General features: G+C 35.6%; 2 protein-coding genes across 9 annotated transcripts; both read right to left on the reverse strand.

Annotated features, from left to right (window-relative positions):
* Positions 1-1,616: 1,616 nt before the first annotated feature.
* On the reverse strand, positions 1,617-2,412 carry LOC5564228 (CDGSH iron-sulfur domain-containing protein 3, mitochondrial). Its single transcript, XM_001648514.2, has 4 exons — positions 2,251-2,412; positions 2,049-2,190; positions 1,892-1,985; positions 1,617-1,825 (listed from the first exon to the last, which is right to left on the reverse strand). Exons 1-4 carry the CDS (start codon positions 2,299-2,301, stop codon positions 1,696-1,698), a joined length of 417 nt encoding a protein of 138 aa, XP_001648564.1. The 5' UTR covers positions 2,302-2,412; the 3' UTR covers positions 1,617-1,695.
* A 4,405-nt stretch (positions 2,413-6,817) lies between these two features.
* On the reverse strand, positions 6,818-23,498 carry LOC110676109 (bone morphogenetic protein receptor type-2). 8 transcript variants are annotated; one of them, XM_021842664.1, is made up of 7 exons: positions 23,395-23,498; positions 22,220-22,493; positions 15,538-15,689; positions 15,372-15,465; positions 14,898-15,303; positions 14,687-14,832; positions 6,818-9,109 (listed from the first exon to the last, which is right to left on the reverse strand). In XM_021842664.1, exons 2-7 carry the CDS (start codon positions 22,278-22,280, stop codon positions 7,302-7,304), a joined length of 2,667 nt encoding a protein of 888 aa, XP_021698356.1. In that variant the 5' UTR covers positions 22,281-22,493; positions 23,395-23,498; the 3' UTR covers positions 6,818-7,301. The 8 variants fall into 8 exon arrangements, with proteins under 8 accessions (XP_021698356.1, XP_021698357.1, XP_021698354.1 ...); XM_021842665.1 differs by having other exon boundaries at positions 22,220-22,420; positions 23,395-23,497; XM_021842662.1 differs by having other exon boundaries at positions 22,220-22,420; positions 23,305-23,497.
* Positions 23,499-23,870: the final 372 nt, after the last annotated feature.

The raw sequence follows: 23,870 nt of genomic DNA on the forward strand, positions 1-23,870 counted from the left end.
AATCTCGAATTTCTCTGGTAGAATAATTATAGATCTTGAGCTACTGAACAATTTTGGTGAATACGCCAACTTTCTAAGTGGTCAGGATCCTGAGATAAGAGCAAAACAAACGTTTCATGATTTTTTAGCGCTACCTGATGGCAAAATCTCGAATTATATGGTTCTTGAGCTGCTGAACAACTTTACCGAAGACGTCATCTTTCAAAGTAGTCACACGGGAAAATTCAGACCAATTTACTATGTTTACGATACACCTACCGCATTACTGGTACATTTGACAGAAATAATTTACAACAATATGATTCCAACTACAGACATGGTAAAATCACAGACAATCAGACGTAACACTTAGAACAAATCTCGATCAAAATCATAGTCACGAGGACATGTACGCCCAATGCTAAAATTGGTGTGTTTGGCCGACAGGCCAACAGATGGCGGTAGTGTGTAAAAATCAAGTCTGTGGTAAAATCAAGCGTATATCTGGTCTGCTCAAAATTATCGGTGCGAGCGCTTAAGTTAACCGCCCAAAATGGTAGTTTTTACCACACATTTCTTTTCCGTGCAGGATCCTAAGATATCAGGAAAACAAAATTTCGATGGTCACGCTAGTGGGACTCGCGACGCGCCTCAACTCGTCGCATTTTGAAATCAGTTTTTACACGGGAAAAAATACTGTGGTAAAAATTACTATTTTAGCTGACTACGCCCATTCTTGAAACTACCATGCAATTTCAGACCAATTTACTATGTTTACGGTACATCACACCACATTACTGGTACATTTGACAGAAATAATTAACAACAATCTGATTTCGGCTACAGACAAGGTAAAATCAAGCGCAATTCTGGTCTGCTGAAAATTGCCGGTGCGAGCGCTTAAGTTAACCCCCTAAAATGGTAGCTTTTACCGCACAATTTTTTTGCGTAGTCAAAAATTTCCTATTTTAGCGTTACGTAATAAATGGATGCTGCCTAAACCAACATCACGGGCAGGTAGAGAATGATGCTTTCTTCATCACAAAGTTGGTAAATCCATTCAAATGTTCAGAAACAACGAGCTACACACATGGTTACCAATGGCTTTTAGAACGAGATCATAAGTTATGCGAGATCTATTCAAATGCTCAGATTCTGAGCCTCAGAAACAACGAGCTACACACATGTTTTCCAATGGCTTTTGGGGTGAGAACACAAGTTATGAGAGAAATAAAATTTAATGAGTAGATGAAAAAACTCTAGTCTAGTACACGACACTGAAGACGGCCTTACAGTTGAGGTCGAAATACGCGTATCTGTCAAAGGATACAAACTCTAGTGGAATTAAATGGTATAGTACTAAATTCGGTTTTTTCATCTACTTATAGGTATTCTACTAAACAGCTCGAAGATTTATTATCAAAATTTAATGGTTTCGCTTAAAATTCACTATTTTGATCGTTTTATTACTTTGCTGTCTGGTCGCTACCAGCCCAGCTATTTACCACAAATGCAGTACGGTGAAAAGGAGGCCGGCTATTGATTGATTGATAGAAGGCAATAACATTATTAATTTGAAAAGGTTAGCTTTATGTGTTCACACTTTCTCTTAACACTGCACAAAGAAAGAAAAAGCATTCTTGGCTACAAGAATTTATTTATTCAAATATTCTACAAACACAAACACCATACAACATGAACCCAATGGAAGCAATTTCAATTTTTGCCCGCAGTCTTTTGGATATCCTCCGTTTTATGAGTGCCATCACAGAAGGGCCGGTTTTTGGTGTGCTTACAGTTACATAACCAATATGTGCCAGATTTTTCCACCTGAAACCGCACCGGTCTGGAAGAATGAACATTACAAAAATATGTATCAATTAGACTTGATATTTATTGTTGATGGACCAACCTCAGAGTAATCTTGTATTGTTCTAGCTTATGAGTTCCGTCGCAGAGCGGTTGCGTTTTAGATCTTCCACACAAGCACCATGAATAACGCTTTCCTGAAATATCAGCAGTTCCATAGTTAGTTTCTTCATTACGAGACGAATGCTACTCAATCATACCTTCAACCAGTTCTATTTTGAACGGTTTCTTATCGTAAATGACACCGTTTCCCTGTTGGTGCTGGGCGGTAGTGAGATTCTCCGCTACATTTTTCGGGATTTCGCCGCTAGACCGCACCGATGAAACCATGAATGGGCGAACCTGTAAAGTATACATTGCGTTGGTGTGCTTAAGAAGTTTAAGTAAAAACTGAACAATTACCGATGAAAGTGGTTTGCGAACAATCAACGATACACTTCGCATGAAATTCATGTTGGAAAACTTTTATATAAACTTAAAAATTGCAATAATTGGATAGATAGAAATCGCTGTAATATGGAAATCGCAACTGATACCAAAACAACGAACAGATGATTTTGGCGTTTGTCAAAATCTGCGTTGGTGGACCCCTCATGAAATAAAAGATAATCGAAAAATGACGTCCCACAGAGGTCTATTTCTGTGAAAAAAGCTGGCAAAAACCCAATGGACTTCACCGTAGAAAACTAAAAAATTATTATCGAACAAAATTTGGATTTTTTGTTAGTATTTCTAAACTCATTTGTGGCTAATTTTGGAATGACTTCGAGGATAGCAAACATGCATGCGATTAAGATTCTAATCTTCTTCTTCTTATTGGCATCAACGTCTTCACTGGGACAGAGCCTGCTTCTCAGCTTAGTGTTCTTATGGGGCTCTGCACTGTTTTGATTTTGTTTGGGGATTCTGACGTTTACTGGCCTTGTTGTTTACAAATTGTATGTAGGAGTAAAAGAGAGAGTGAGATTTTTGTGCAGTGACCCATGGGCCTATGCACACAAGTCTTCCCCTCTCTTTTCCTCTTCCACAAAATTTGTAAACAGCAAGGCCAGTAAACGTCAAAATCCCATGCAAAATCAAAACAGTGCAGAGCCCCATGAGCACTTCCACAGTTATTAACTGAGAGCTTTTTTTGCCAAAGTTGCCATTTTCGCATTCGTACACTGAGCCAGAAATTGCGTACGAATTCCATAAGAGAACGCTTGTGAATTGACTTCTTGACTGGTTTTCTCTCTTTCATAAGATTCTTATGAAACACAAAACGTCCGATATTCACAAGAAATTCTTGTCGTTAGCATTAGAGATCTTATGAATATCTTTATTTTCCTAAATTCAGAGAGCGATTCTCTAAATACATAATGGTCCTAAAGCATTCCATAATTGATTTCTATGATCCTTCATAAGAGTACATATCTTGTGATATTATACCTATTTGTATTATCAACGCAATGATCGATGGAAGTTCACAAGTTTTTCTTATGAGTCTCATTAGATGCTTCTTATGTCTTTATTCCAAAAGAATTTCGTATGAAATTCTTACGTGGTTTTTTAAAGGAAGTCGACTATTTTTCACAAGTGTTACTAATCATTGTTATACGCGCGCTTATGAATCTCAATCGTGAATATATTGTTATTAGCATCTCTCCACGTAATTCATAAGATTTTCGTATGAAATTGTTAAGAAAATCGTACTCCATTAGATTGTCTTATGAATGCCAATGATCAATGCGTTTGATATCCAAAAAGAGTTTCTTATGGAATTATATCTGTCTATGTAATGAGTGTTATTTCATAAGTCTGTTGTGGAACGTTATAAGATTCTCGAATGAAGAACAAAATACTTCTTATGTCGTTATTCCATAAGAAATTCTTATGTACCTCATACGTTCCGTTTCCTCAGTGTATACCGTGTGGCAGGCAGTGTTGCCACATTTTTTCCGACTCTCATCTGTATTTTCGGCTAAAAAAATCTTTTTTATCTTATGTCAACCTCAAAAAATCTTAGTAAAAATCTGTGACGCAAAAATATTTAAAATTTTTATTTTTTAGATCAAAAATAATGTTTGCAAACGTATTATGACTGTTTTATGCATGTCAACAATTTCTAATTTGTAATTATTCTTCTAAAAGTTAGTTAAAGATACGTAATAGTTTCTAAAATATTAAAATATTTAAGTTTTTGGGAAAAACTAAACAGAGAAATGGCATTTCTGATTTATATCTTCCAAAACCGTGTCCTAAACTCGTGAAATATCCTGAAATCAGGACCGCATTTACGGGGGGGCTGAGGGGGCCATGGCCCCCGGGCCCCCACATTTTAAGGGCCCCCACAAATCTTGACAAACATATTTGAAGTCAAACTTTTACGAATAATAAGAATCAATGCAATAGTACATACTCTTTTGAATCGCGTCCTATGATTCAAAAGATTCAGTTTTATTTAAAGAAATCCGAAATAAGCGGCGAAATTAATGCAAAATTTAAATTTAATTTAAATTTAAATGAAAATACTAAAACAAGATATCAGAACATTCATGATGCAATTTTCTTGACTTCATGAGAAACATGAAGATTTGAAAACCAAAACGCAATATAAAGATAAGATCAAGAAATAGAACTAAATTATTACAATAATTATTTGGAATGACTCTATCGATCACATGGCATGGTTCTTCAATATGAAAACTTTAGATACATGTAGCTTGGATAAAGAGTCCAAGAAGAGCCTAGACAGGAACCAAAAAGAGACCGAAAATGGACCAAACAGGAAACCCAAACAGGAAACAGAAAAAACAAAACGTTATTTAATAGGAATTAGAAGATAAGAGTTTGATTCTTCATCACAGAAGGTAAGGCAGGTATTCCTTATAAAATCACTGAAATAATTTCAGGAAGAATTGGTAACGAAATCTCTAAAAGAATTTCTAGAGTCTCTGAAAGTATGAAATCTGTGGACAAATCACCAAAAGATTTTTTGAAGTTGTTCTTCGAGACATGTGAGACGAAATTCTTGAAGAATCTTCTGATTTACCACCTTAAAGTCTTATTATTTTTCTCTGGAGCTTGTAGAATTTTGCATCAGGATTTACTGTAACCAGAATAAGGATGACAAGAGACTTCAGGTACCAAACTAGAGACCTTAGAGATCTTCAATCAAAAAAGAGAATTTTTAAAGATTTGCATTGAAAAAAAAAACAAGTTTCTAGAGAAAGAGATGCTGCCAGTCCTAAATCAATTTCTTCAACTCAACACTGTTATATAAATCTGTTTGTTCAATAACAAATATTCAAATTCACATTTAACAGGAATAGAAAAAAACATAATTTCAATAAATGTATCAATAAGAAAGGAATCATCAAATTAATTTTATTGTTGACGAATAAGCCCCAAAATCATTGAATTTAACCTGTCAACATATAAACAAGTCTTCTGATAATAAAATCCTAACTAAAACATTAAAAATATGTAATCTATTCTTATTTATCAAAATGTTTTCTTTCTGGGAAAAGGGCCCCCACAAGACAATGGCCCCAGGGCCCCCACATTTGTAAATCCGGCCCTGCCTGAAATCTTAGAAATCTTTTTAATCTCAAAAATCTGTGATCTGTAATCACAGATATCTGTAGGCAAAAACAGAAAAAAATCTGTGAAATTACAGATAAATCTGTGTATGTGGCATCACTGGTGGCAGGTACGATGATACCGTGATGAATCAAAATCCGGACGGTACCAATATCCGGACACTGGTAATATTCAGTAATTAAGGCTTGATTTTTATGCTAATATATTCGGATTATATTTACATTCTTTTCTTTTAACAGTGTTGATCATTGTATTATCATTTCAAATCTAGTTACCATTGCCAAATAAATGATAACAATAAAAACAGATAAGGAGTTCCTGTTGGACGTCATTTCCCCGCGGTCCATGGAAATTCAAGTTCAAAAGTCTATCGACGCTCATGCCAAAGTACGAACAATGTTTTATTGAAGAAAAAGTGCAGTGCAGTGAATTTCATGCAGTGTTTTGAACATAATTGTTTACAGATAGCTTTTGTAAATGTTCGGTGACATTACTATTGAATTATAATGGAAATATTTATTTCGCAATGTGTTAAAAGACTGTCCGGCATTACGAGTCAGTGGTTTCAAATCCGGACATCATATGGAGAGCCTGATTTTAACTAGTTAAAGTGATTGTTTTATGTGAAGGTTAGGAAAGACTTGTAAAAAAATAATCATGAAAAACGATCTGCATTATCAGAATACGATATAATACAAGATAAATCTTGTATATCTTTTGCAATTGACACTCAAGCTGCATGTACTCCAGTAAGAACTGCACGGGTTCCGGTTCAAGTAACCAAAACATTATTATTACTTAAATGCTATGATATGAAACACTGTAAGGGTAATACATACATCGATTTGGTTAAAGAGTGATATTGATTTAAGCTTGACATGATTTTTTCAAGCGATATTCAAATATATCATGTTTTAACACAGATGTCCGGATTTAAAAACATCTTTTGCATCCGGTGTCCGGATTTAAAGACAAGGTAAGCACCAACATTTTATTACTTTTCTTTTAAAAATTATGACTAATACTGGATATTTCATCACTTTTATGAAAATCTGATTTGTAAAAATGTGTTGGGCAACAAAATTTTAAGAATATACCAATAAAACATAATTAAATAAGAGTTTGAACATATGTGTCGTCTTCAGCGTCCGGGTATTGATTCATCACGGTACTCTACACGGGAAATAATTCTTAAAACTACCAAGTAATTTCAGACCAATAGGGTCATAAAGCTCTGTCCCAATTTTAGTGCCAAACGCTTAAGTTTAGGCTAAAAACACATGTTTACTCAAGTTTCGACAAATTTAAAAAAGAGGAAAAAAAAGGCTGATTGGGTGCGATACAGATTTGTTCAGGAATTTTCTCAATTGTAGAAACATCTTAGCCCTTTTCTGTGTAATACTTCAGTGTTTTATTTTCTTCGAGTAATAATTATCGTTCAATACGTTCTCACTGTCAGAGTATAGTGCGTTTTTATCAAGATATCCTAATTCTTGTCTACGAGTAAGTCTTTTCCATTGGGTAAAATTGCATACACCTTTTCTTCATTCTACAACATTACCATGCTCAACTCAGAGATCTTGTCTTTTCTCTACGTGACGAAGGTTGAGATTTTGTATTTTACTTCCTAAGTGGAATAACTCCGAACCTAATGACTAGCCACACAAATATCGTGTTTATAACTCTTAGAATTTATTTTGTTCAAAGTTTTCAAGGAATATAAAAGACAAACAAAATCTACATAATGTTTATTCACTATCGACTCATGTGAGATTCTCCTGTTTACGTTATTTGCCCCTATATTTTTCCAGGCGATTTTAAGTCCTCACTGCCCACCATTTTCACAGTTCAAGCAGAAGCACCTCCTCGTGCTATACGGAGTTGGCTAGTTTACTTGTGTCCATCATGCGATCGTCATACAGTGAGAGCGTTTTGGATGCTCGAACTTTCCTTACCGATGGGGGAACATCTCCTGGAGTTTTCACCCTTTGACTCGGATTGCGCAATCTTTCGATGCTGCCTTTCGGTCCAAAAACTTCGTGAAATACTTCCAATGATCGCTGACGTTTCATGAACTTACTATCATCTGGACCGCGATCACTCAAGCTGGTTCTGCTGGAATTGAGATTCTTCACTGCATTTGCCGACTTGGAGACCACAATGCGCAGTTTGGGGTTGGGAGAGTTCGATTGGATCATTGTGAACGACTGGCTTGTGAAGTCATCAGCAAAGTTCTTGGATTTGAAGCTCTCGTTAGCGGAACGTATAAGGTTATGCTCATAACGACCGCTACCAGAGGAAAGATCAAGATTGGTAGGGCGTTCGATAATACGCTTTTCAATATCATTATCTGCTGAGTTTATCATATCAATATGGTGACTTTTTGAGTTTGTATTGACTAGTTCGGATGGGAAATTTTTTACGTTTACTGCATAGGTGAGGGAGTTAATGACTAGATTTGATTTATCGTCGCAGTCTTGCTGCGCCATGGACTGGGGTTTGTGAAATGTTTTTTGAAGCATAGCTTTCACGCTGTTCAAACCTCGTATTTTGCGTTGAGTTTCGCTGTTGTCTAGTTTCGGTAGGCCACGAGGATTGCTGAACGTTACGTCCGGTGGATGATCATTGGTCAGAGATTTGAATTTATCTTCAACATCTGGTATGTAGGCACCGTTGATGCTGAGTCTTTGTAGGCCATTTGTTATAATTTTTTGCCGAGCATCCACGGATGCATTCATTGTTTTAGGGTAATTTGTTAAACCGTTACTGGTATCACTATAATGGTTTGTGTGTGGAATGATTTGTTGATTAGGAGGAGTCATAAAAGATACTGCTGTTGGGCTGATCTTACTGTGTGCGGAAGGTGTTGTGATGATCAAGTTGTTTGTGCTAAGTGGAGGAGTTTGCCCTTTGTGCAGCTGAGCTTTTGGATTCATTGTGGTGATTTCCTGAATTCGTTCCTGAACACATAGTGCAGTTAGACGAGCTTCCGCATCATGATCCCAGCAGTCTTCGCAAGTGTCTTTTATTACTTTAGCGGCAACGCTTTTCTCATAGTTTATCGGGAATCTTGGTCTGGTCTTATTTCTGGACACCAGAACCTGCATTTGTTCGAAGCTAGGATTCGTACCGATCTCCTCTTCATAAGGAGCTTTATATTCTGGAACAGCAGTTTCATCTGAGTAAAAATCTTCACATCTCGTTGCCAATTCCCATAACACTAATCCCAGTGAATAGACATCTATTTGCTTCAGAGCAGACTCACAATCTCTCAGATTGACCGCGCCTTCTAGCACTTCTGGTGCCATGTACCGTAATGTACCAACTTCGTTGATACTTTTTGTTTCAGCAAGAGCAATCTCTCCGCGACATTCATAACGAGGTCCAAAGGTCTTCAGAGCAAAACCCAAATCGCAGATGCAGCATGACAAATCAGCCTTCACTAATATGTTCCTGGAGTTGAGATCACGGTGACATACACATGGTTTGATTATATCTCCTTTGCGAATTTCAGTGTGTAGATGTGCAAGTCCGTTAGCGACCGACTTCCCCATTCGACAAAATACTCCAAAAGGCATCCTATTATCGGTTAACCAGTCTTGCAAACATCCCAAGGGGGCCAATGACAGCACCAACAGGTATTCAATCCGGTCGTCCATTGTTCTACGCTCGTCACAACCTGTTGAATTGGAAAAATATTGCATTAACTTTGCTCAAACTCATTTTGTTAGGCCAAAAAATTATTAATATTGTAATTACTATTTAGTTTTGCACCATTTCATATTTTCCGAACCGCGTGGACATAATCGTGCCACCCCTACCCCCAACACAGCAATAAAAAATGGCTTTCCTTACTGCAACCTGCAAACAGCGGAGCAGTAGGTTGTATTAACAATTCCATTATTCTAAGTTGTGACTTTCTTATCGAGGTTTATTGAGAGTTTCAAGAAAACATAATTTTCTCACTTTTACTGATAAACATGCAGCAGGCTGACGAGATATTTGTCAAAAATACTAGTAAGATATATCGAGGTTCTTAACAGTTAATAATGTAACATCCGAAGCTTCAACAATCGTTTAGTTCACGCCGTATTTAGCCAATTTTTACAACCTACAGGACAATTGTTGGACAACTTCTTTTATTTTCAATGATTACGAATAAAATACTAGTCTCGGAAAAGCCCTATAGCGGCTCTATTTCTCGGTTGAAAAATCTCAGATCAACAATGTTCCTGCATGATGGCGTAAAAGACTTGAGCGATTTCTCTTCATTGATCCTGCTAATAACTCCGCCAAATTAAAAAAAAAAAAAAAAACATATTTTGTTCTTGAAGTAACTTTTATTGATTCTCTATCCTACAGCATGAAGACATATAACGAGAAGTATCAGTTTTCTCCATAAAAGGGCATCCAAAATTTCATTTTGTCAGATAACTTGTATCAACCTCCAAATAATAGTTAAGAATGTTACAATAGACGGATTCCATGTCAAATCGGTCAGTCAAGAACTCAAGATGCTTACTGTATCATCAGAACGTATTTATTTTGACAAAAAATCAAAATTTTGAAAATTGACCAAAAGTTGTTCTTAGAAAAACTTTTTTATTAAAAATTTCTCCATCATGAAACTTTGTCCCAAACATCTTTTTACTATCAAGATTCTATGGTGAAAATTTAAAAAATATTGAAAATGGGGTTTTTGTATAATTTAAAATTCAAGTTTTATTTTTTGATTTTTCTATGAAAATAAATAAAATATTTTTTCAGTGTATATTTTTTTCTTATAGTCCAAACGATTCACTACAACTTCTTCATAGAACATTTTTCTCTAAAATCAACAGTTTCGGAGTTAGAATTTTTCAAATAAGTTGCATGCAAAAATTTATAGGCCATTTTCAAAAGTTACACTTGGGTCAAAATGATCAATTTTTCCATGGCAAACACTTATTCTACCATACCAAAAACATGTGCAAAATTTAATCCAAATCGAAGATGGTCGAGTTCTGTGACTGACCGATTTGACATGGAATCCGTCAATACTTGTTTCAGCATTGATAATTTATGTTTCTGACATCACTATGGCTGTTAATATTTATATTTTCTCGAGAACTGCATAAAGGTTCTGCAAGAAATGAATTCTCCAAGAATGAAATGAAGTTATAATTTTTTTCCCAAAAATATCACACGGAATTTATTTGTTAACCGCACAAAAAATATCTTCAATTTCATGAATGAATTTGCTAGCCAAAATAATAAAAAAACGAGAAAATTACTTTATGAATTTATCAAATTGTGTGTGCACGAATTTATCAAATAATGTATGCAATAAAGATTCCTTCAAGTGTTCATTTATAATTACCGTAATGGCTGTTTTTACATATTCTTTGGAAAAGTTTTTCAGAAATTTACTCCTGAACTTGTCTAGTATTTATAACCGAAATTTGTTTTAACCTTTACAGTACTGGGTGCCGATCACCCTAGGTACCCCAACAAATTTGGACCTAAATCTAAAACCATAACCAAATTGAAATTTTTGATGCATGAATCAAAAATATGATTCATTTATGATATTCTCTGATAATTTTATCAAAATCGATCAAACGATTACGAAGTTACAGAATTTTGAAACTTCGATGTCGGCACCCAGTACTGTAAAGGTTAATTTTAACTTATAGAAAGTATCCCAAAAATTAGTAGAAAAAAAACATATTTTTACGAAGACGAATTGAGTAATTAGTCTTTTGGGAACTTGTAATCAGAAGACACAGTGTGTTTGTTTGACGATTTGAGACATGAATTTGCGAAAAAATACGCGTTCTAGTGAAACTCGAACTCACGACTCCGTGTACGCTAGACCGGCGCTTTAACATTAACACTCATTAACGATCAACGCTCCGTCATCGCAATCATCGTCATCATCGAAACTTCAAAAGCAGTTTTTCTGTTCAAAAATAAAAATTATTCCATGAAAATGTGTTCACTGTGTTTCGGTTGGAGAATAGAATACAGTGAACACATTTTCCTGTAAATTTTCGTGATTTTGATCGAAAAACTGCTTTTGAAAATTCCGAAATTAATGACGGATCGTGTCCCCTTAATGTATCCCGAGTTGCGTCCTCCTGGCGCAGTTGGTCGTAGAGCTGAATTTCGTGCCGGCAAGTATTCGGCTTATAGGTATGCGGCTGTAGACAGTGTTGTGAAAAACTCAATTTCCCACAACTCACGCTTGACATTTTTCATGCGTGAGATGTCAATCATGCAACTCAGCAGTCAAGAAATCATGGATGAGTTGGCTCAACTTTTTAACTCATTGTCTCGTATTTCCACAGTTTACTCACACACGGCAATAATTTCTTGTTAGTCTGGTAAAATTGTGTTAATCCTTTCTAACGGAAACAACAACATTCGGGTTTCACGAGTTTTTGCCGGGTTTTGCGACTGAATCATTTTTTACGGTTTGAGTTGATTGAGTTGATTTTGCATCAAAATCTCAAGCGTGAGATTTGCAAAGCAGATCTATAATGAGTTTGCTCTCCGGGAGAGCGTATTGATTGAGATTTGAGTGTGAGTCTATCAACACTGGCTGTAGAGCGTAAGAACTCAGTATCCATAAACAATTCGCTCTCACTTGCGATTGGGAGATACAAACGTGAGCGTGTTGGGGGTTAGGCATCTAAGTCCGAAAGAGACATGGATTTGCGAGAAGAGATGTGTTTATAGTTAGTACTCGGATTCAGTTTGGCTTTCTATTCCGCAGAATCATAAGGTGTTCTGTAGCTTAGTTGGTTAAAGCGCCGGTCTAGCGTACACGGAGTCGTGAGTTCGAGTCTCACTAGAACGCGTATCTTTTCGCAAATTCATGTCTCAATTTGTCAAACAAACACACTGTGTCTTCTGATTACAAGTTCCCAAAAAACTATGTTTCAGACATACAAGCAAATCTGGTTTATACATGAAGTAAAGGGCAAACATTCATTAATGTATTAAGTAATTCTTTGGTTTAGTTCAATTTCTCGTGGGATTCTTTTTTGCTCTACTCCATGAATTCCTCCAAAAATGCTTCTAACGATTTATTTCCAGAAAGCTCCCTCAAAATTTTTTTTGAGGTGGAATTTGTGGCTCACAAAAATGTTCCCAAATGATTCCGAAGAATCTCCAATGATTTTTTTTTTCAAATTCTACTTATTTAGGCTCTGGAGTTTTCTTATCAATTTTACTTAACATTTTTACAAGGATTCCTAAAATATATTTTTTATAAGGATAAAGGATTCATGGAAGGATTTATGGCATTATTTCAGACTTTTATTCATGATTTTTTTTTCAGGTATTCTTTTCAGCAAATTGACATAAAATTCTAAAGGATTGTCTCTTGAATATTTTTCAAGTTGTACCTTTTCGAATTCTTCCAGTAATCACTCAAAGCATTAGATCTTAGCATTCGTATAGCAATTCCTGTAGGAGTATTTTTTCCAGAGTATTTTCAACTTCAATCGTTGAGGGTTTTTCAAGAATCTCTCCTAAAAATTATAGATACCTCAAGAAGAGATATTTTGAAAATTTATTTTGTTTTTAGTTTTCAATACTTATTCCTTGACTACGATCCAGTAATTTGTGAGACATATTTCAGTAATTTGAAGGCTATTTTGTCTTTATTTCCTATATATGATTAATACCACTAGTTTCGCAATATTTGACGTAGGAATACAATCTAGCAATTGCCTTAAGAGTTCATGTTATATATCTAAGGGGTCCTAGGATCCAGAAAAGGGAATTCCTTGCAAAATTTCTTCTCGGATTCCATAAAATGTTACTTCAGAAATTAGTGCAAGGAATTCTGGAGCAGTTGGTATTAGGAAAGGTTTATCGAGCTATCTCTGAGATAATTCTTTAAATTTGAAGGAATTTAAATGATCTGGGAGCAGTATCTAGTGGTGAAACAGTAATTACTGATGTTCATACTGAAGGAACCCAAGTAGGAAATCCTCTTAAGTCCATGCACCAACGTTTGGAAATAATATAGGATGCATTTATCCTGAGATATGCCGTAGGAAAGGGTTTTAATATCAGAAGATTTATATTGTTTGAAGTAATACTAATAGTCTTATTTTGATTCCTAAAGTTAACAAGGCAATCCTTGAAATAATCCAGAGTTATTTCGGATAAATAATAATTTGAAGAAAATGCTTGAAAGTACAGTTGAGGAATTCTTGGAGGATTCATTGGGTGAATTCTTTGAGGAATACTTTGTATATTCCTTTGAACCTTCCAGAAAAAAAATCAATGAAGAAGTTTATGAAGGATTCGTTGTTAAAAGACCGTTAAGGAGAATTTGCATCGAAGCTAACCTCAAATTTCCAAAAGTTCAAATGTAGAGAAACTGAAAACTTGATCGGTGACCGATTTATGGCCAGCGTGTGACCAATCCATTACAGTCGGTGACAAAAGTTAGTAACCAAATGCTGTTTCCATACAAAATGCCAAAGTTTGGGGATCTGTATCTCAGCTTCTGGTAGGTTGAATTGGTTGAAATTTGGATGACGAACTACAAATAACTTGAAGTGTATACTGAGTTAACTAAATTGTAGTCATTATCCGAGGAGTATCAGAGGGTTGGTCAAAGAGAAAAGTAAGTATTCGAGAGATTTTTCGATTTAATTAAAAAACGGTGAGCTGTAAGTGGTTGGTTTGCAAGTTTGTGTAACTTCCGAAAGTGAACAACTTTGCTGCAGAAGCTAACCAAACAAAACTTATCGTTTTTTTAATTAAATTGAAAAATCTCTCGGTTACTTGCTTTTCTCTTTGATCAACCCTCTGAAACTCCTCGGAAAATGACTGAAATTTAGTGTGTATGCTCAAAACTTCAGGTGATTTGTAGTTCGTCATCCAAATTTCAGCAAATTCGGGCTACCAGAAGCTGAGATACAGGTCCCCAAATTTGGGTATTTTGTATGGAAATACAGCATTTGGTTACTAACTTTTGTCACTGACTGTAAGTTTCCAGCTCAAATCGCTGTTTAGTTCTCCAGATTTGTGCTCTTGAGAATTTAAAGTTTGGCTTCTATTCACTTTCACCTTAAATTATGTAACTCACAGAATATCGGAATATTTTCGGAATTCAATTGACACAATTGATTACAATCGACACAGATTTTTAAAATAGAAGAGTTTTTCGAGAACGTGGCAAAAAATGGTGCATACAACCAAAAACGTTTCATGTAACCTAGCTTTTAAATAAAAAAAAATATGGTGCACTTACCAAAATAGCTTAACAAGGCTGGTGATTCCATCAAAGGTATGCTGTAGATATCCTTTTCATTTAGGAAGTACTGCCTTTGCTGAGCAGTAAAGATCTTCACTGCTACGTGCTGCTCATTTACGATACCTTTCCATACAGTTCCATATCTGAAAAGGGACCAAAGTGAATTATGCTTCTACCATCTCATTAGAATGAAAATTTGTAAACTTACTTTCCCTGTCCAATCATAGACACAAGCTTCAAATTATCCACATTGTACAAATTGGAGCTGTAGCCCGGTCCGGATGGAGCCAACGGCGCAAGTTCCGAAACAGCCTTTGTCGTAGTCCGACACGTCAGAAAGCCAATGATCAACATCAAAATGATCCCAACCATGGCAAAGCATATGTAAACCGTTGGCGAACTCCAGATTGAAGTGTACGGTGCAAACGGTGTGTAATCGCCATCTGTTGCCAAATTGGCGCTATCGGTCAGCATAGGGTTCGTAGCATAGCTGAAGTTCCCGTTGCAATTGTCTCCTGAACAGCAGCAGAAAAAGTGGCCGCTTTTGGTTTCCTTGTAACTGATGCACTCATTGTTGATGCACGTTTCCTTTTTGTCCGAGACTTCCCAGCAGCCTGAATGTGCGCAGAAAAGTGAAATGCATTGATCAAGTGAACATTCTTGAGCTTATTCAAACACTTACCTTGAACGACAACCTTGGTTGTGTTCTTCACTGCGTCTATTGTCCATAAGGCGTAGCAAAAGGTTGCATAACGTGAACACGATACCACAGTAGACTAGAATTGAAGAAATATTTGATAATATATATTAACAATATATGACATGATTAGCATAATCATGATACATACGGTATTTTTGTCGACAAGTCCATCATCTGTGGAATCTGCGGGATCGTCATAGCTGTCATAATCATCTGAATTATCTGGATTCTGCTGATTGTTAGTGTTGGTTGTAGACGTTGTCCCGTATTGAAGACATGTTCGTACCTTTAACGGTGTTCCTGTTTGAAAATTCATATATAATACTGTAAGATCTGTCTACTCTACATGATTACATATTTTAAGGTTGACCTTACATGGTTTGAAAGCCCAATACTCTATGACTAAAGGAAGTTTACTAATGTAAACCACCCTTATGGTTCCCGCAATAGTAAAGAATTTTGAGCTTTAATGGTAGATTTTATAGTTTTTTTTTCGGTAAAACTGTTTAGAGATGTTCAGATATCGGTTTCGATAGGTCTCAAACGGAACACTTATAGACCCTTTAGTATCCAGCTATGTAGCGCTTTAATCATAGAGTATTGGGCTTTACCGCTCTTATCGAACTGTGCCGGTTGAATAATTATGGTTCTCGTGAAATTCAGGTTTCCGGGAATATGTCAAATATATCAAATATTGGTATGTATTGGTTTTAAATTTTAAGGTTATCAAGTTTCATCAAATTGCATTAGCAAATTGATTATTACCTTGCTCTTTTGACTTCCTGACCGCCGGTTGACCATTCTAAAATATTTTCCGGGGTATAATATCTACTTTTCAATATAGTCCCATAAATATAAGAATCATAGTTCTTGCAATTGTATTTGAATCCAGTGGTCATTCATGTACAAGATCTCTATGAAATTGTAGGTGAAACAAATTTCTCAATGCAGTGACGCGATCGCGTTCACAGCAGTGGATAGGCTAAACAATTGCAATACAGGTTCAAAATATTGGACCTTATTGAAATGTTTTGAAACTAAAACAAATAACATTTGAGGTGATCACAAAAAAGGGGTTTCAATGACAAAAAACCTACTGTTGAGAAAGCTAGCTTTGAAGTTTTTAGCAATTTTATGTTCTGTACCATTTTTACGGGAGCCAAACAAAAAACAAGCCTGGCTTTTACGAATTATGAAATTGTTCCTATATTAGGGGAAAATCAACTGAAAATGCTTTTAGAGTGCTTGAAAGCAGCGGGATTTTTCAGTATGTATACGTCAAAACCAATGTCACTTGCATCTCTTTACATTTGGGCCCCTCATTTTTTAATTTCGATACCCGTACAAGACTTACTTTAAAAGCTGAACAGAGATTGCTCTTGGAATTTGGCAACAAGCCTGGCTTTTACGAATTATGAAATTGTTCCTATATTAGGGGAAAATCAACTCATTTTTTTAATTTCGATACCCGTACAAGACTTACTTTAAAAGCTGAACAGAGATTGCTCTTGGAATTTGGCAAAGGTTTGGTTCGGAGTTATTTAAAAAGTGGTCAAGGAAAACATCAATTAAGTGCTCCATAGAACCTATGGAGTACTTCTTTAGGGCATTTTGATATGGTTTTGCTTCTGTAGTTCATCCACAGCGGAATACGTTTTTGTCTCAAGCACCAAAATACCGCTAAGGGTTGCTGAATCCATTCCCGTTTTAAAAAATATTATAGCACGTCTAGTTTTTGAGATATTGGCTGACGAAAATACAAAATTTGTCTATTTTAGCCAACTTGTAGCCAAGTTTACCAGCTTGTATGGTAATTTATTTGCTTTATTTGCCATCAATTTAATCTCAATTTAATCGTGCAATTTCAACCAAATTATATCTGAAATGACAGTTAAAGTTCATTTTGCATGCTTGGTGGATTAGATCTCAAAAAAGTTTGATACATCATACCTTGAATTTTATGTAAACTTCAATGAAATTATTATTTCATACAACTTTGACGACCTGCAGCTAAAAATTGTGACGTGCTGGAATATTTCGGAGAACTGCATCAGATTCAGCAACCCCAAATCTACCAGAGACACATAATTTGATCCTTGAGGCACACGAAAATGCCATTTTTGTTACGCTGTGTGATGTATTTAAATATTTTTTTCAAGAAATTTTAGTAAAAATTTTTCTGATGTTCTCGTATGAACTTCTATGAAATTACATTACAGAAATTTGTTCAAAAAAATCTTCCTTAGTTAAGAAAACCTCAGAGGCTTTCCATTAACCACGTGGTCATTTTGTCGGGATTCCATTTTGTCTATATAACAATTTTAAAATTTGTATGGACTGTGGTCTTTGGTCAGGGCAATAAATGATTCCCACGTGGTTTAAGGACGACTCCTCAGATATTTCACGAACATCAATGTTTACATCAATTTTGTAACGTATAAAAAGTGACTGATAAATGATCTAGAAATCAAGACAAGCTTTAGAAATAGTCATTTGGAGTTACTCCAAGAACAAGCACTAAAGAAATCCTTTGAAATAAGTAACAATTTCAAGAGGGGTTCGATCCCAGGTCCACAACTAATAGACTGTATTTTTACAATAAAGCAAAGTCAGAGAAACTTGCAAAATATCAAAGCCAATCTCTTTAAAAACGTCGGATGAAACTACCCGAAAATGTAAGGAACATCACATTAACTTTAAAATTTCAGGGTTGTATATTTTTACCAGGGAACCTAGGGAGCCCAAATAGCCGTAGCGGTAAACGCGCAGCTATTCAGCAAGACCAAGCTGAGGGTCGTGGGTTCGAATCCCACCGGTAGAGGATCTTTTCGGGTTGGAAATTTTCTCGACTTCCCAGGGCATAGAGTATCTTCGTACCTGCCACACGATATACGCATGCAAAAATGGTCATTGGCATAGTAAGCTCTCAGTTAATAACTGTGGAAGTGCTCATAAGAACACTAAGCTGAGAAGCAGGCTCTGTCCCAGTGGGGACGTAACGCCAGAAAAGAAGAAGAAAGATATTTTTACCACAAAAACGTTGTACGAAGAGTGGTACCCCTGTTGGTTTGACCGCATTCAATCTGTACCCTTATTAATTTGTAGTCCGCTAATTTGCACATCGTTCAAATTAAAAGTGGTTCAAAGTCCTTCAGGTCTTGGAACAAAGTGGAGTGAAAAGGAACGTTGTGAAACGAATCAGAACAGTCAACGAGGTAATCATAAGTACGATTTTATGTTGTTCATAGGATAACCAGAACTTCAAATTAAAAATGAATCACGATGTGCGTAGCGTTCAAATTAGTGGGGGTGCACGGTAAGCCAATAAACATTTCTCACAATTATTTTGATGATTTCTAGAACATACATTCCAATTTTGTTCGCATAAACATATCCTGTTGTAAAATGAGTCAATATCATGAAATACTTGAAGGGTCCTACCTGTCCTACCCAATTTTCACGCCTCTGCCTCAATATAACCCGGCATGAAAGTTCTTGTAATTGCCCCAGTCGTTCGCTCGTGATCGATACAAGATACAATACGCCTATGGAGTGATGTAATACATGGTAAAAATATTCAAGGTTTAAATTTCGACCCATTTTTCTAATTTAAGTTTAAGGTGAAGATGAATCGAAGCCAAACCTCAAATTTTCAAGAGCACGGATCTGGAGAACCGAAAATCCGCTTAAGCTGGTGGTGACCAATCGATTAAGTTTTCAGCTCAAATGGGCGTCCGGTTCTTCAGATTCGTGCTCTTGAAAATTTTAAGTTTGGTTTCGATTAATCTTCACCTTAAATATGATGTAGTCGTTATTTGAGCGGGAAAATTTGCTAAGGTTGTGGCAAAAAGAGGCTCAATCGTGTCATGTAATAAAATCATGATTTTATCCAAAGTTTCACGCCACTATTATCCCAGAGGTTGACCTAGATTTGATCCTAGTGTGGCTATTCCTTTCCTTTTTTGTTTTTATATTTTTAACAAAAATTATTTCAATTTCTCCAGCGCTTCCATTAGTAATTATTCGGGAATTTATTTAGAAACTGTTCCTAAAATTAGTTCTGATGTTTGTTTTTTCCAATGATTACTTTTGAGTTTTGATAAAAAGATTCTTTCTAAGGCTTCGTTTACAACGGTCATCCTTTCGTAAGCTCTTCTTAACATTAAAGTACATCAGAGTTTCAAAACTCTGTAACTTCGCAATCGTTCGATCGATTTTGATGATATTTTCAGGAAAAAAAAAAGTTATATTTTTGATTTATGCACTGAAAATTTCAAATTCGGTGATAGGTTCTTAGGTCCAAATGTGTTGGGGTACCTAGAGTATTTTATAATGAAAATGATGGGGGAAATGCAAGAAACCTTGTTGAGAACTTTAAAAAATCAATGTAACATTGATATACTTGTACAGAATGTATCACCTGTTTCAGTTTGGAGACTATTTTGGTCGCTCAGGGCATGGTCACCGTTTATCGGTCTCGGGTGGAAGCCTTAATGGATATTTTCAAAATATCATGCACTGATACAGTTCGTACATTTTCTACCCAGAAGTGAATAATAAAGGGGTTCTGATCATTTTCGGACGTTCGGTGACAGGTTCCGATAGGGCTACAAATGGTCACGTTTGGGACCTCCTGTGCAGTTGTCATGTGACAGCTTGAATAACATGTTTTTCGCACAGAATTGAATTTAAATCTTCTCATATGCTTCCTTTTCTGTTTGGCCTTACGACTCAACCGGAATAGAGGTTGTTTCTAAACTTGGATATTCCGGGGTAACATTGATCGCAATGAGCCTCCTCGCAAAAAGTTCGGATCAACATATATCGATGAAATATTTTCAATGCGTGAATGATTATTCTCTTACTTCTATTCATGAGCTAATAAACATTTTTTTTCGAAAATTAAGTTGTGTTCATGCATAAATTTTTCAACTTTTGGTAACAATGATTTTCATGATTATGGGTGAAACGATCAAAGAATCATATCTCACATGAGTTCTAAAAACGATATGAGCAAAAGAAATGCAGTTAATACTAAAAATAACATCGATGAAAACGATTCCGTTGAGGAAACATTCGTAAATATGCTCAGTTAAGCAAAGTTCACAAATTACAATAAAGAATGCAGAATTTCCTTAGTAGATTACCTATCTTTAGGAGTATTCCACAATTCAAGATAATTATCATTTTGAAATTATTAAAAGTAAATGACTTGTAAGAGTTTGGCCTTTATATTCAGCTTCAGAGAACATGATTTTAGTAAGCAATGATATTTTCAATAATACCGATCGTTGTTTTCATGGATCAATGTAACCCCATAGTAGCTGAATAAGAAAATCACTTAAAACATTTTTTTTAAACATGCTTCAAACTCCCAGAAAACAATATACAGTTTATAGACACGAACAATGGGTGCCAGCACTTGTTTTAAAAATATAAAACCTACAACATATACATTTTCCAATACAGTTATTATGAAATATCCAGAAAAATGATCAATGTTACCCCGGATTACGGTATCCGGTAAATCTATGTTTTTGCCTGTAGTCTTTTTTGGCCTACAGTTTACTCTACTTTACCTTCTTCTTCTTTTTCTTGAGCGATGCTAGGCTTAATACTAAACTTGATCCTGGAAAAACAGTTTTCATCTTTATTTCAAGTGTTTTTTTTTTGTATCAACAGTAAAACTACATTACCCAGACCATTTGAATGGTCTTTAAAAATAACCTTCTGTAACTTTGCTATATCTGGAATTTTTTATATGTTTTCATAGTGGAACCTCCAGGTTTTTCTACCATTTTCTTCTTTCTTTGTTGTAAGTTGTAAAAGTCTTTTTGTATTGATCCCATTGCCCAGAAACTTTTGTGCAGTTGAAAATCTGCCGAGATTTTTTCCTTAAGTTTTCTAAAGATTTATCCATTGGACAACTAGTATCATATGCCCGAATATTTTTTTCCAGTTATACTTATTTTCTGAAATTTTGTTTAGTTGTCTAGTGTGTTGATATTTCAATATTGTCATTCAATATGTTAAGATATTGTTGTTTAATTTTAACAGCGATTCATATCTGTCCCAGTTAGTATTCCTAGGATTTCTGTATGTGACTTTGATTTTTCCACTGGCCCAGTACTCAAACATTATGTGTTTGTTGTGGTCATATAATGTTTCATCATCTGAAACACGCCAGTTTTTTTTTTATATTTGTAGAAATCTAGTTCAATGGCATAGTTATGTCCAACACTTCTTGTCTATTTTTTGTTGTAAATGTAGGCTGATTTCCTTCGTTACATAAAACAATGTTGTTCGAAAATGCTTCATTTGCACCATTAAATTTATCACGTGCATCCATATTTTTGTGATTTCTGCAAAGAATGCATGGAGACGCGATTCAACTCAATTTTGAGTTGTTTCAACGTAATTCCGCAGTTGTTTATGATGATGATTGATGATTTGGTTCCACCATCTATTGTAGCAAGGCATCTGCTCAATGATCATACATCACCAAAATGCAAAGTTAAATTCGTATGTATGTATGTATGTATGTATATTTCCAAATTGATTTTTTTACGATACAAAAATTATGACATTTTTCATAAATGAAGATAGCATAAAACCAATAATTTTGGAATTATGTAGTTATCGTCTCAGGTGTCCGGTACTGGGGGGTCTTCCCCTAATAAAGTGAAGTAAACTATCAGAACTGCAAGGCAAATGGCTAAAAAATATTTTTCTAACCAGAGAACAATAGGTGTAAAACTTATACGGAATCCCAAAACTGAAACTTAAGGTCAACTTTATTTTTCTACGAGAATGATTTTCAAAATGCTTACCTTCAACATAAGTCCAGCTAAGCAAGCCAACCAGTACAATAATACAACCTGTGCATCTCATGATGATTGTTTTTTTCGGTTTACGTTGGTTCCTGTAGATATTTTTCACTGTTCTGGTTTATTGTTTGAGGGTGCACTTTTTTACGCGATTAAATGCCAACATCGATCAAACTTTGATTTTCCATTGTCCACGTTCTATTCCTATTTTAAGTATCAATTTTCTATCACACCTATCACTTATTCTTCGGAGTTTTCCTTTTTATTTCCAGTAGCACTAAAAGCACACGACACAAAATCAATCATGCTCATTTGCCACTTGGTCTTCGTCGTTTGCCCCTGTACAGGATATTCGAAAAACTACCTCTACCCGACACACACTTTCAATTTAGTGGGCGTTTTCAGCGTAATATCAATAGTTAGCAACATGTAGGGTTCACACATACAACAGATTTGTACAATTTAACAATGAGTTATAGTATATATTGCGAATGTGCGAATTAGAAAATACCGCATAATGGTAATTTATGGGTACGAACGAAACACCGATAAACACGTACGCCTCAAATGTATCCCATCATTGCGTATATTTTGTGTACGACACTTGCTATACAGCATTCAACTGGAATGTCGATGCCTACATAATGTACTGAGGGCATAGCACAGGAACAAACGAAAAAATCTATGTCAAACAGTTGAACCTGATTTTAGCAGAGTTTTATAAGTTCAAAACAAAAAAGTAATAGTTTCTCTAATTTAGCGATTACTTTCTCTTTTCATCTTTTTTGCACTAATTCTGATTGTAAAGATACTCAACATAAAAAATCCAATGAGTAGACGACCATAGTTTTTTTCTTTCATCACAACCAGCTTCATGAAAATTTTCATTCCTCGAATTGAAACAATTTTGGATGGGTTCCCGTACTATATCGACCGCAGCCAAACATTTTTTTATCGTTGTACATTGGCGTGATATCAAAATTTAAACGTGGGCTAACTATGAAGTACTTGAAACAACTGTGAAAAAAATCCCGAGTACTACATAGACCGACGTTGAGTACCTAAACAAGTTTTGCACGACACTATACCAATATCACAAGTAATCCAAATGAAGTCTATTATCACAAATCCGGATTTGCGCAATCTATTGTTTCAACCGGAATATTGAAGCAACCGACCGGAATACAACTCAGAAGTTTGAAAAATATTTCGATATCACTCCATTTGCGTAGCAACTTTGTTCCCAACGCCACTACGTCTGGAATGATATTGATTTTTTTTCCTGTGCGAACAAATTTTCTCCGAGCGAGAGCACGCTGCTCTCCGAAAGAAAACCACCATGCTGGGCCGGAGGGTGGCACGCTATTGCCTAGGGGGACCTGGGGTGAAATGCACCAGTCAAGGGAGAGGTGCCAAAATGACGGTTGAATAACATATGTATATGAATTGATTTCAATGCACGAGTTAAAGTGATTTGTATCCACCATACATAGTTTTTGGCGAGTTTTTATCCTAATTGTAGTAAATTCATGGAAAATTAGATTTTCAGTAGGTACTAATTTTTCCAGAATAGTGTTTTTTATGTGGAGCAGAATGAACTCCTTTTTTGAGAAAAAAAAACGCACCCTATGAGGCAAACCTCATCTAAGCAGAA

This window comes from Aedes aegypti, chromosome 2 (genome assembly GCF_002204515.2).
Source record: "Aedes aegypti strain LVP_AGWG chromosome 2, AaegL5.0 Primary Assembly, whole genome shotgun sequence".
In the NCBI taxonomy this organism is placed as follows: domain Eukaryota; kingdom Metazoa; phylum Arthropoda; class Insecta; order Diptera; family Culicidae; genus Aedes; species Aedes aegypti.

Coding starts and splice junctions, on each gene's coding strand:
- LOC5564228 (XM_001648514.2), bottom strand. CDS start 2,301: ATGAATTTCATGCGAAGTGTATCGTTGATTGTTCGCAAACCACTTTCA. Junction 1,986..2,048: donor CAAAATAGAACTGGTTGAAG/GTATGATTGAGT, acceptor CTGATATTTCAG/GAAAGCGTTATTCATGGTGC. Junction 1,826..1,891: donor CAATACAAGATTACTCTGAG/GTTGGTCCATCA, acceptor TCATTCTTCCAG/ACCGGTGCGGTTTCAGGTGG.
- LOC110676109 (XM_021842664.1), bottom strand. CDS start 22,280: ATGAGATGCACAGGTTGTATTATTGTACTGGTTGGCTTGCTTAGCTGG. Junction 14,833..14,897: donor TCTATGATTGGACAGGGAAA/GTAAGTTTACAA, acceptor GTCCCTTTTCAG/ATATGGAACTGTATGGAAAG. Junction 9,110..14,686: donor AGCCTTGTTAAGCTATTTTG/GTAAGTGCACCA, acceptor CCAATTCAACAG/GTTGTGACGAGCGTAGAACA.